This window comes from Rattus norvegicus, chromosome 18, assembly GCF_036323735.1.
Source record: "Rattus norvegicus strain BN/NHsdMcwi chromosome 18, GRCr8, whole genome shotgun sequence".
NCBI classification, from domain to species: Eukaryota; Metazoa; Chordata; class Mammalia; order Rodentia; family Muridae; genus Rattus; species Rattus norvegicus.
This window is the reverse complement of record NC_086036.1, coordinates 3906046-3918373: the sequence shown is the minus strand read 5'-3', so window position 1 is coordinate 3918373 and position 12328 is coordinate 3906046. Positions and strand designations below refer to the sequence as shown.

Genomic DNA, 12328 nt, shown 5'->3' with positions numbered 1-12328 from the left:
CTGGGGGGTGTTCCTACCTGTGGTGCCTTCAGAGTAACTCCATTAGTAACATCTGCAGGAGAGGAAGGCTCATGAGGCAGGGGAGAGAAATGGCCCCCACTCGTAGCATCCAAAATTAGGGCTGTTGGAGGAGTTTCATGGGTCACAGAGACACAGGAAGCACTAAAAAAAAAAAAACAGAACACTTTAAAATACGGTTGTATTCCCACAACAAAAACAAACCCCTGCATAATATCCATGGGCAAAGGAACAGACGTTGACCATGCACCAAGAGTCAAAGGAATCAAGGAAGCGTGGAGCCTAGAGAGCTCCATACAACAGTGTTAGCGCAGCCTGCTGGCCAAGCTCATGCTAGGCACATGCTCTACTCAGGTGGTTAAACAGAAAAAACCTTCACACTTCCTTCCCCAGATAAAAATTAGTTAATAAACGAGATCAATGTAAAAACACCATCCTCTCTGTGTACAAATGCTGATGTGAGGGACGGGAAGCAAATGTGTGTGAGTGTCCTAGTTTCACAGCTTAAATGGCAGTGTGCTGGGTTCCATAGCCCCAAGCATGCAATGTGCTGGGCTCCACAGTTCCAATCATGCAGTGTACTGGGTTCTACAGTCCCAAATGTGCACAGTGTGCTCAGTTCCACAGCCCTAACCATGCAGTGTGCTGGGCTCCACAGTTCCAATCATGCAGTGTGCTGGGCTCCACAGCCCTAACCATATGCACAAGGTTTCATGAATAAATCTTTTAATTATCTTTTGAACTACAGCAACACAACACCCCTAAGAGCTCCACATAAGCCCTAATTAGCCAGTGCTGATATCACAGCTCCAAGATGGGTCATTATTTTTGTGGTTTTTCAAAAGAAGAGACTAGACACAGAGATTAAAGGATCGGAACAAGGTGAGTACTGAGGACAGAACTTGGCAGACCTGCCCCGCCCAAGGACAAAGCATAGCCATGTCCCGGTCCCTGGCTGTGTCTGTGTCTGTGTCTGTGCCATGACATATATTACGGAAGTATGAGAAACTGACAGCTGAGGAGAGTGACTTAGCTGGATCATCTCTTCTTTTTCTTAAAATTTCGAAAAACATACTTGCATATGTATCTGTGCGTATGAGTCCATGTATGCATGCACATGAAGGTGTAAATGCATGTATGTATGAGCAGAAGCTAGAAGAGGACATGAAGTGTCACCTCCATCTTGTCTGTGTTGGAGGCAGGGTCTCTCCCTGACCGTGGGGCTCACACCTTCTTGGCCTGGCTGGAAGCCCACAAGCCCTGGCAGTGCTGTCGATGCCCACCTCAGGGCTTAGCTTGCAGGTGTGTGCAGGATGCTCAGCTCAGCTCGTTATACGGATATACAGCTCTGGTTGCCATGGTTACACAGCCAGCTCTCTTCACTGCTGAGCCAACTCTCCAGCTTGTGGCTCTCCTATTTTTAATAACCCACATTAAACACTAGTGTCTTGCCTTACACTGCAGTTGAGCAGATGTGGAACACCCCAAATCCCAAACTGCACATGCTCCAAAATCTGAAGCCGTAGTGGGGTGAGGACTGTGGAACCCCAGCACCAAGTAGAAAATCCCACGGTGACCGCATGTGATTGATCATAATCCAAGCAGAAGCATGCCAGATATAAACTTACCTATTGGTGATGTGAAAAAAAGCTGTATGTGATACATAACCCATTTTATGTTCAGATTTGGGTCTGTCCTCCAAGACATCTTACTATGTATTTACAAATGATCTCAAACTCAAAACAGTCAAGGTCCCTAACACTTCAGAGAAGGGATTCCCAGCCGGCATAAAGTTTCAGCCTTACATACATGGCAGTATTGTTCAGAGTGCTGGCAAAGGAAGGAGAGAGAGAGCTTCACCTTGGATTGGCACTCTGCCCATAGCTGGCAATGCAGTGGACTTGAGGTCTCAAATATTCAGTTGAGAATTCTTCAGCGGGTATGACGCAGATGTGATGCTGTCAAGAAAATAAGTAAAAACACACAACCATGACTGGTAAAACTAATGGCTCCTGCACACTCTTAAAAAGCAGTTACTAAGTGAAGAACTCACCCAGAAAATTTCTATTACGCTAAAGAAGTGAAATTGCAGGATGGCAAGCATGTAAACCTCCACAGGCAGCAAATCCCTTTTCTTACTGCACAGGGTCACTGACTACATCATGGTTGAAATGTTTTCACAGATACAGAGCAGAGTCAGAGCAATGTTCAAGATCAAATCTGTTCAGTGGGCTTTGGTGCCTTCTTTTCTCTGTGACTTGGGGCCACTGTTGTTCAAGGTTGATATCTGAAATGCTTCAGGAGGAACAGAGAAGCCAGGGAGCATGCAGTTCAAAGACCTGGCGTTGTCTGGAGAAGCACCCTTCTTAGTAAAAGATGTCTCAGACTTTGGCCCACACCAACGCTGAAGGATTTGTCCCTGCGGCTAGTTTTGGGGTCACTTAAGAAGCTCAGCCATTAAAGTGCCTCTTACTGCATTCAGAGTCAAGTTATCAGCTTAGTGGCTCAGTAGTAACGACAACAAAAATGTATGAACCATCACTGAGACTCCAGGCATCTCTAGGGCAGAGATGGACACTGTCCTACCCCCATGGAGCCCCCATTCTAGTCAGCCTGACATTCAGTGACCTTGGGCTGTTGTTGAAAGGGCAAACCCACACTTAAACTGAATCCCAGCATAATTTCCAGAAGTGAAGAGGTTAGATTTGTGAAGGAAAACCATTCTATCACAGTAATCATTTTTTAAAGTTTTATTTCAAACTACTCCTTAAATTGTGAAGCTTTTACTTACTTACTCCTGCTAGGTTAGGCACAAATATTTAAAGCACAGTCCCCCTGGCATTCCCCAGAGTCTGATGCATGCTCACTGCCAGCAGTAACGGGAGGCTGCGTCACACTTAGGTAATCTTCGGTCCCCTGAGATAGTTACGTAAATCTTCACAGTCCTTTCCTAGGCAGATCTCACTGCGCTCAGTAGTCAAGCTCCGCCATCACATGGGTAGGCATGAATGTCATTTATCTGTCATAGTTGGCATTTAAATCTTAAGGATATATACCTAATGAGCTGAATAAACCCATGCTGAAACATAGGGTACTATTACATAACCAGTTATAAAGTTTAAACACCTGACCAAGCATTCCAAGAAACCATATAGGATGGTAAAACGGACAGAAATTAAGTGAAAAATAGTGTCATTTCTGTGCCCAGACATAATAAAACTAAAGTAGAAAATATGATAAAAGGTACTTCATTTACTATAGTGATAAGTGAAAGTTAAAGAAAGTGGGTTTGTTTTTTGTTTTTTTTGTTTTGTTTTGTGTGTGTGTGTGTGTGTGTGTGTGTGTGTGTGTGTGTGTGTGTGTGTGTGATGCCTTCGTATTTGATGGCTGAACTTTGTGAGGTGACATGAAGAAGGCTCAGGATAAGAAGTTGAATTTACAGAAGAAGGCTTTGCAAGTTCAGTGGGCTGGGTGAAGGCATACCAGAAGGAAACGGGCCGCGTGCACCTTGAGCTGAACGTCTGCATCTGCCAACAGCTCATACACAGCTGTACGACTCAGGCTGTCAATCACCACACTCCTGCACAGAATGCTGCAAACAGAACAGAGTTTTCTTAGCCTGACATCGGCATCTCCTTGCCACTGGCCGCCGTTCTGCTTTCCTTCTTGATAAGTGGGCGAACCAGAGTCAGTTTTCCTGCATGAGAGGTCAAGGGGGTGCAGTCTACTATGGTTTGAAGGATCCCCCAAATTCATTTTGGAAGGCATTCACCACTGTGATCTTTTGAAGGTGGCTAGAGTGGAGCCTCGCTCTCTCGGAATTTATTTGTTGAACCATTTGTCATTCAAATTGCCACCAACAACCTTCCCACACCCATCAGTGGGCACAGCTGGCTTTACTAACAAACGGGCAAGCCAGACTTTCTGCAAGTCTGAGTATGAGTTTGGTTTCTTCCTTAGTCCCTTCCCACTTCTACCTCTGGTCCCCACCTTCCACTCCATCAGGTGAGAGACAAATTCGAAACCATTCTTAAAACGTCACAGTTTTGCAACATAGAATCTGGCTCTGGTGGTTAAACATGCTTTTTTGGAAGCATGCGTAGGGCCATTTCCTCTGGACACATATAAAAGGAGCAGGAGCAGGTGAAGACGATATGACGTAACAATGAACACATGACATAATTTAGTCAAGGGTATTTGGGTAATGACTAAAAGGAGATTAAATCTGCAAAGAGTCAGGCCCAGATCGGGTCATATACAGAGACTTGACTGGGCACGGAGATGCAGTTGAAGCAGTCCGGCTGACCCAAGCGTCATCCTGGGATTTGCTTGCATTTAGTTTTATCATCATCCTTTAAAAATTCTAAGAAACAGATAGCCATTGATTTATCCATTAAGGATCATGTCACTACAGAGAAAAGGGTTGGTTTATCACCTCAATATTCTGAAAAGTGGCGCTCCTGTCACTCTTTTGCTGAGACCTTGTCTTTCTAAAAAAGTGGTTAGAAATCACTTGAGACACGCAGGGGGTCGTTGAACCCTCAGCAGGAGACAGCGCAGTGCTGAGCAGGCCTTTCATTCAAACTAGGCCTCTATGGGAGAAATAATTCCTGGAGTTTCGATTCCCACCCTTGTAGTCAGTTCGCTTTCACTTGACCCCTGTTGATGACTGAAGCATAAAAAAAGGAAATACCTTGGCCAAGTAAAACTGTACAACGGGACTTTCCTGGGAGTGGCTAAGTGGTAGTGGTAGTGGTAGTCTAATGCGATGCTATCCTAGAATTCTAATGACGGGCTTGCTGAACGTGCTTACTTGCTATCATGTGCTAACGGCACTAGAACATTGCGCAATGTCCCTCAGTGCTCACCATAAAACCTGCATGGCATCCTGCAAGGGTCCTTTCTCTCTTTGGTTTGGTCATCCTTCTGCCGTGCCAGGCTGGATGGCACATGTGACCCTGACGTCTTTCAGACTGTGACATGTGACATCTTTCAGACTGTCATCTGAAAGGTACAAGGGGTCTAAAATTTGAGCTGGAAGCTGAGATAGGATGGATATGGGTTGAAGGAAGCCTGTGGCTGACACACCCAGGACTCCAGCACACGAGGGCCTACCCATTGGGGGGTACACTTTACAGTGATACTGATACCAACTGTAGGCGAAATTTGCGTTTTCAGATGGTGACAAACGGTTCTGAGGAACTACCCTAGAACCACTGTATGCCCGTAAGTGCATATATGCTCTTGATATATGATATACAGAGCTGAGGATACGGGCCTAGCGGGACAGGGCTTGCTCAGCATGCACATGGCACTAGGTTTGATCCTCAATGCCACACACAAATCCAAATATGACTCCTTTCCTGTGATCTTTGTTCCAGAAACAAAGTCCTCAGCGATGGCTTTTTGGGATTGTTAGGAGCATAACTAACTCAGCAGGCATTGGTTAAGGCTCACAAAAGCGCCCGTGTTTCACTGCTAAAATCGACTCTTCACATACAGTTTTTTCATTTCATATCCAGGGAGATGGTCAGCTTCTTTGCATTATCTTGTGTTTGACACAAAGCAACATTAAAAAACCAGCAAAATGGTGTGTTTACTGGAGCTTTCTGCTTTCTGTATCAAGGGACTACAGCTCCAGGTGTCATTAATTTTATATTTAGTCTCGTCTGCAAATATCCTTTGTGCTGACTCTTTAATTAAAGAATGCTCTTGAAATATGATGCAAAGAAAACCGTTTCCAGTAAGCCCTTGCCAATTAGCACTCTTGGGCAAAAGTTTTATTAGGGTAAATCTAGAGTCTCCACCATTGCTTTTGCACACAGCAATCACCAACCACTAATTCGCTGGATTCTGAAGGTGGCCGTGCTGGGAGAGGTGACCCATTATACAATTTCACAATGATGCCCACAGAAAGGCTCCCAATACCAGGTTGGGTATAATGTTAGACCTTATAACAAGTTGCCTGTTGGTTTTCAAAGGCTGCCTCAGAAGTCCAGTGCACTAATCACTCAAGTCCCAGGCAGACTTCCCTGGTGGAGGAATTTGGGGACTATGGGCTGATTACCTGTACTTGCAGCTGTATATGTTCACCTGGCCTGCCAAGGCAGACTCTGGGCTCTTCAGATTCACGTCCACCACAAAAAGCTGGTCCACCTCCGTGGCATACTCCAACATGACCACATAGTGGCCAATCTGTGGGACCCGCAGACGTAGGTGCAATTCCACCTGCCAGAGAGGGCAAGGAGACAGGTGGTCATTCAGATGCTCGAAACACTGGACATGTTTGCAGACACAATGGTAATAATAGAGGAGACACCCCGGAGTGCTGTCATAGGTCTGCATGGTAAAACACGGGGTCCTCCAAAGATAATGCAGAGGAAGGAACAGAAGCCTGTTAAAATCCTGAGTCCAGAGAAACGTTGCATGACCATTCGTCTGGAATGTGAGAGGCGTTTGGTACTTTTATTATCTAGGTCTACCAACGCCGCATCTGAGGACTTCGACTCCACTCGGGGATGCTTCTGCTGCTTGTATTAAGGTAACAAACACTCCCAAACTTGAAGTGAAAAGGGAGACCCAACAAACAGCAAGAGGGTGGACACCTGCCTGGTGACTTCTTATCTGTTACTTCAAGAGGGAAATGTCTAATTATCCAAATAAAAACACACACAGGCAGCACATACACCCCTTGTCCCCAGAAGGATGACACTTGGCTTTTAGACTTTCAAGCCCTGTTTTTGCTATGGGCAATGCACTGCTTCCCACTTTGACTTTTAAGAAGAACTATTATGAGTCAAAAGTCAGGGGTACTTTAGGCTGTAATGACAGAGACCTTAGGGTGCACAGAGCAGGACATGTTTGCTCTCTGGCCCTCTCTGGGGGAAGTGGGACTTGCCCTTCTGTGGTCTCAACTCAAGCTTACACTAGCTGTGTGACCTACATAAAATGGGGACAAGATCAGTTTTCCTCTCAACAGTTCCGAGGCCTAAATGGGTGTGTGGCGAGCACGTACAGCTCGGATTGACACCATCAGAAGCCCTGATGGTTATAATCTTTATCGGATTGTTTTGTCTTGACTTGTTCTTTTTCAGTCAGCAGCATCTCATGGTGTGCTGTTTTATTTATTTTTACGTTTTTCTTGGTGTGTGTAAAGATATATCTGTGTCACATGTACATGGAGAGTGGAGATCAGCTGTGGTATCATTCCTCAAAGGCTGTCCACGGAGTACATGGGTGCGTGTGTACATGTGTGAGTGCGTGTGTGTGTGTATGTGTGTGTGCGTGTGTGCATGGTGCGTGTGTACATGTGTGAGTGCATGTGTGCGTGTGTGCGTGTGTGTGTGCATGGGTGTGTGTGTACATGTGTGAGTGCGTGTGTGTGTGCGTGTGTGTGCATGGGTGCGTGTGTACATGTGTGAGTGCATGTGTGCATGTGTGTGTGCATGTGTGCGTGTGTGTGTGTGCATGGGTGCGTGTGTACATGTGTGAGTGCATGTGTACATGTGTGTGTGTGCATGTGCGTGTGTGTGTGTGTGTTTGAGAGAGCTATCTTATTTGTTTGGAGTTTGCTAAGGAGGCTACTTTGGCTGGCCGGTACAATCCACCTGTCTGTTATTCCTCAGTATTGGTTTTACAAGCTCATGGCACCACATTCAACTTTCTTTCCCATGGATCCTGGAGGTTTGAACTCAGGTCCCCATGCTTCCAAGGCAAGCACATTACCAACTGAGCTACCATTCCAGCCTAGCGTTTCACGTGCCTCTATCATTACGTACGTACATAGTTTATTTCCTTAGTGGCCGTCTAGCAACCTATAATATAAATGAAAATTCTAAGGTAGAGAGATGTTGGTGGGTAAAGAACCTGTTGCACATGCATGAAGACCAGAGTGGGGATCCCCAGAGCTCACACCAATGTCAGATGGTTGTGGGGAGCTGCCTGTAGTTTCAACCTAGGGAGACACACAGGAGATATGCATGCAGAGCAGGCTGGCCGGCGAGGCTAACCATGTTAAGTTCTAAGAACTCCATCCATCCCTCACTGTGGACTCCACCTCAACCAAAAAGCTCGAGCTCAGCCAAGCTTTACCCCCACTTAATTAAATGGGGCACCTTCTAGTCTTCAGGCACCATATATACACTATTCCTTCAGAACAGCTCTGAGCCATGCAGCTCCTAGATTCACACAAGTTCTCTATTGCTTATAAAATGAAAGGCTTCCCTCAGAGGAAGATGGGCACCAGGCACCCACTTTTAACTGTTGCATAGGAAAGTCCAGCCTTGCCCAGGCCCTGATAGAGAAGTTGCTACCAGCTTCTCTCTCCAGGCATCGCCAAATGAAAGTGTTTTTGTCTCGCTTGAACACTCAGCACACACAGGCCAGTGACAAGTCCTCACCGGCTGTGACATTGATCACAGCTCTCTTCTATGTGTGTACTGTCATCCCACTGTGACGCCTATGGACTGATTTCTGTTTAAAATACATTTGATGGCAAAACCAGCTCCCGATGAAATGTAAGAATGGAAATGTGTTGTCTGCTGATGGTGTTATTTGTATTTTTAACAGGGAACTTGAAAGGACCTAGTGTCAGATGGTTCTGTGGCACAGGGCTTCTCTTTGCTAGTTCCAAGTTTGGGTAACGGTGTGGAGGGAAGCATTACCAATCTGCTGCTTGTAAAAGTCCGGAAGGATAAACTATCATCTACTGTCAGATGGGAATTCAAATTTCTTGGCCAGCAATCGTGACTGAATACCTGCCATGGCCAGTCCACCATCCAGCTAGTGAGCATCCAATAGGACATATGCAGACTTGAGTTCTACTCTCGGATAACTGGATTATTAGGTAGCTACAGTGTATGTTTCACATGTGGCAAACTCTCTCAGGAAGTGCCATGGGAACAGAAGGACTGAGCTCGTCAGGAAGATGGTAGGAAGCTTCCTTGAGGAAGCATTGGCTTAGCTGAGCATGGAGGACAAGGAACAGAAACATACCTGGAAGAAAGAGAAGAGCATCAGACAGAGGGAAGAGCCTATGGTGAGAGACCCCACTACAGCACTACCCCACTTGTTGGCCACATGTATTACAACATCAAGAGACTGAAGGTAGACCAGGTGGCCACAAGGCGGGATGGTACAATTGGAGGTAGGAAGTGCAGTCGTATAATACATGTAAACATTTTTATCTCCATCATAAGACAAGATGTTAATGTAAACGTGTGTGTATGTCAGAAACCAATCTCATGTGTTGGTCCTTACCCTCTACCTTGTTTGAGATGGTATCTCTTGCTGTTTGCAACTGTATGCACCAGGTTAGCTGGCCTGGAAGATTTGAGGTGTTTTCCTATTTCTATTTCGTCTCTCACTGTAGGAGGACTGGGATTCCAGATGTGTTCTACCACATCTGGCTTTATGTGGATCTGAGCTCAGATCCTCATATTTATCAAATGACCCATCTCTCCAGCCCAGTGGTCAACTATTTCTGCAATGCAGGTGAGTTAATTGGGATGGTACTACAGAGATGGTCAAGCGACATAACAGCACAGGATGAGACTCCTTCCCCCAGTGCTTGGCCTGAGTTTGGATTCATTTTGAGTTTGCAATACTTGCATATACAGAGTGAGAATTGTTACAGATCAGATGTGGACTATTAATTACTCTTTGAGCCATTCCTGCTTGCGGCCCAGTGGGGTCTAGCCAGTTCATTCAGGAAATGAATCTCTAGAGGGCAGGACTTGGGATTTCTAGCATGACTTTACTTCATGTCCTATCTCTGCTTCTTGATTTGCCCCAATGTGAGCAAGCAGCCTTAGCCTGCTGCCGCGGCAGCCACTCGGCACCAGACAGCCATGCTGCCATGGGCTCTTTACCCTGGCTGAGTACACACCCAAGCCAAATCCAGAGTAAATCCTTTCTCTCCTAGGTTGCTTTGTGTTGAGTATTTGGTCACATCAAGAAGCAAAGTAATTAATACAGGTAAAAACAGAAACAAAAACAAAACCTTGGGAGTGAGCCTAAAGCTTAAATAAAAACTCTTGGGTTTCATGTACAAGGCCAGTAAATCTGCAGATAATAATATAAAAAGGACTCCTTGTTTCACAGGAAAGGAACTAAAATATCTTTAGTACTTCTTCTAACTCTATAAATTTGAACTTCATCACAATAGTCTTTTTGCAATGACAAAAATAATCTATGATCTGTGTTGTTCCCTGCACATGGTGAATGCTGAGGCCCTGGGTTGCAGCTGAGAGATAAGTTATACTTAAGTTTAATTAACATAAGCTTATATTTTTCTTACGGGCTGGTCCACCTTGTCCAGACCTCCCTATTGTCTTATCAACACACACATAAGCAACACATATATATATGTTCTTTCTCATGTTACATCTATGTACATGCAAGTACACACTTGCACATGTGTGTTTGCACATGCAGTAGGATCAGAAAAAAGTTAATTTTAGAATGAAGTAGAGTGAAGAATATTCAGTTTTTCATTATATTTAATTGTGTTTACTTATATTGTTTTACTTAGTACAATAAATATATTTTATAAATCAAAAGTCTAACAAAATGAAATGAAGTCTATCTAAGAAGTAATCTTAGTATCTTTAGCCATTACCTTTAAAATGTAAGAACGTCCTTTATAAAATGTGTGCATCTAAAGATTTAGGAAGAATTTGAGCCATAGATATTTTAACTTTACATAATTTACACCCCAAAGAAGTTTTTTCTTCAAAAGATCAAAATAGACAACATTAATGAAAGTGTGGCGAAGGGGTGGGCTACCGTTTATTATCTTCATTCTGGGCGCTGTGATGTGTGTTCTCAGTGTTGATATACTACACAATGTGTTACCAACACTCCTAGGTTTGTTGATGTGGCTCGGAGAACTGCAGGAGGAGACTCGATGCCCCAGCACGTACTGACATGTCCTCCAAGCCACGAGCAGATAGATGCCTTGGGTTGGAGCAGCTCCAGGTTCTACGCACTACAGATTCATCTGCTACAAAGTGCTTAGCCTACAGGACTGGCAGCAAGGAAATGCTGTTCCTTATAAGGTAATTCACAGGGCTACTGAAGGCCTGTAGGATTAAGTCTCATCCAAGGGAAAGAATTTGCTGGGAGTCAGGTAAACAAAACGGCCCTGTGATGTCCCATGATTGTTGCTACATCTAAAGGAACTCAAAGAGAACCTCAGCACAGCTCATTGTGGACGGCAACTCAGCCCCAGTTCATATCAGAGAAGTCACATCCATCAGTCAATATCCCTGAGAAACCCTTCTTCCTCTCTGGGATTTGAGAAGCAACCTTGGCTAAGCATTCAGCAGATACAAATGGAGAGGCAGCGTCAGCTTTAATAGGAAGTAAAAGGTGTCCCACCTCTGTCCCACTGAGGTCCACCATGGCTGGGTGTGTGGGCATGGGCTGCCTCACTGCCAAGGGTCTCCGCTCTCCATCAATCAGGAAGTGTGTGGCCTCACAAGCCAGGGTACAGGAGAATCGGGTCAGTGGTAAATGCTGGTAAAGCAAACAACTTCAACGACAACAAAAGACAGTTGTTATCACAGGAGCATGATACGGCGTGCTGCAAGGACTCAGAGGTCATGCCACTAGGCATCCTTGTATCCTTCTTTCAACCAAGTCTTAGTAAATGGACATCAACAGCATCGAGTAGTGAGTTCCATACCACAAAGGGAAGAATAAAGGTCTGAGAACATGCACTCTATTTTAAGCTCTTCCTCTCACCAGATGCATAGCTTCGAGATGACTTTGGGGTATGCTGAAGCATCCCTACATGCAATGTGTTTGGGGATTCTTACTCAAGTAATACTCAGAACAAACAAATCACAACGAAACTATCAGTCGGGCTATCCTGTAACAGTTGGGATTATAAGGCCCACCATCTGAGCCTTCACATTCAAAGCTCGTTCAGAGGTGTCTGATGGCATTGAGGCTACACCCTCCTCCCCATACTAACTTGTCCTGGGGAGATCCTGTGTGGGCACACGGCTCTGTGACTGGCACTTGCAGGGCGAATGCTTCATAGTAGTCCCTGGGAAGCAGCACCAGGTAATCCTAGCAAATGAAGACCATGGGGAGTGTTAGTCACCTTCTACCAGGCCTACCTTGGTGATACAATAACCAAATGATTTTGTGAAGTAAATAATGTCCCAGAGAAGTCCCTGGTGAACTTCAACTTCAGATCAACTCTTTTGTTCTTCACTCTAGCTCGCCAGAATCCACAGTGCACCTCCCCACCAGGTCTTACACACACACACACACACACACACACACACACACACACACACAC

The 12328-nt window shown here is 45.1% G+C and overlaps 1 protein-coding gene across 5 annotated transcripts in view; it reads right to left on the bottom strand.

The window, feature by feature from the left end:
- Positions 1-12328, bottom strand: part of Lama3 (laminin subunit alpha 3) — a 235124-nt gene that overhangs the window by 114648 nt on the left and 108148 nt on the right. For 4 of the 5 annotated variants that reach the window (XR_005496046.2, NM_001393748.1, XM_039096924.2 and 1 more), the window contains 6 exons: positions 11996-12093; positions 11398-11551; positions 6086-6246; positions 3502-3610; positions 1879-1976; positions 18-162 (listed from right to left, as the gene is read on the bottom strand). Coding sequence is in view for 4 of the 5 variants with exons in the window: in NM_001393748.1 (NP_001380677.1) it covers positions 18-162; positions 1879-1976; positions 3502-3610; positions 6086-6246; positions 11398-11551; positions 11996-12093 (765 nt within the window). In the remaining variant the exon portion in view is untranslated. Of the gene's footprint in view, positions 1-17; positions 163-1878; positions 1977-3501; positions 3611-6085; positions 6247-8774; positions 8968-11397; positions 11552-11995; positions 12094-12328 lie in introns of those variants that run through there. The other variant, XM_039096926.2, reaches the window with a different exon arrangement.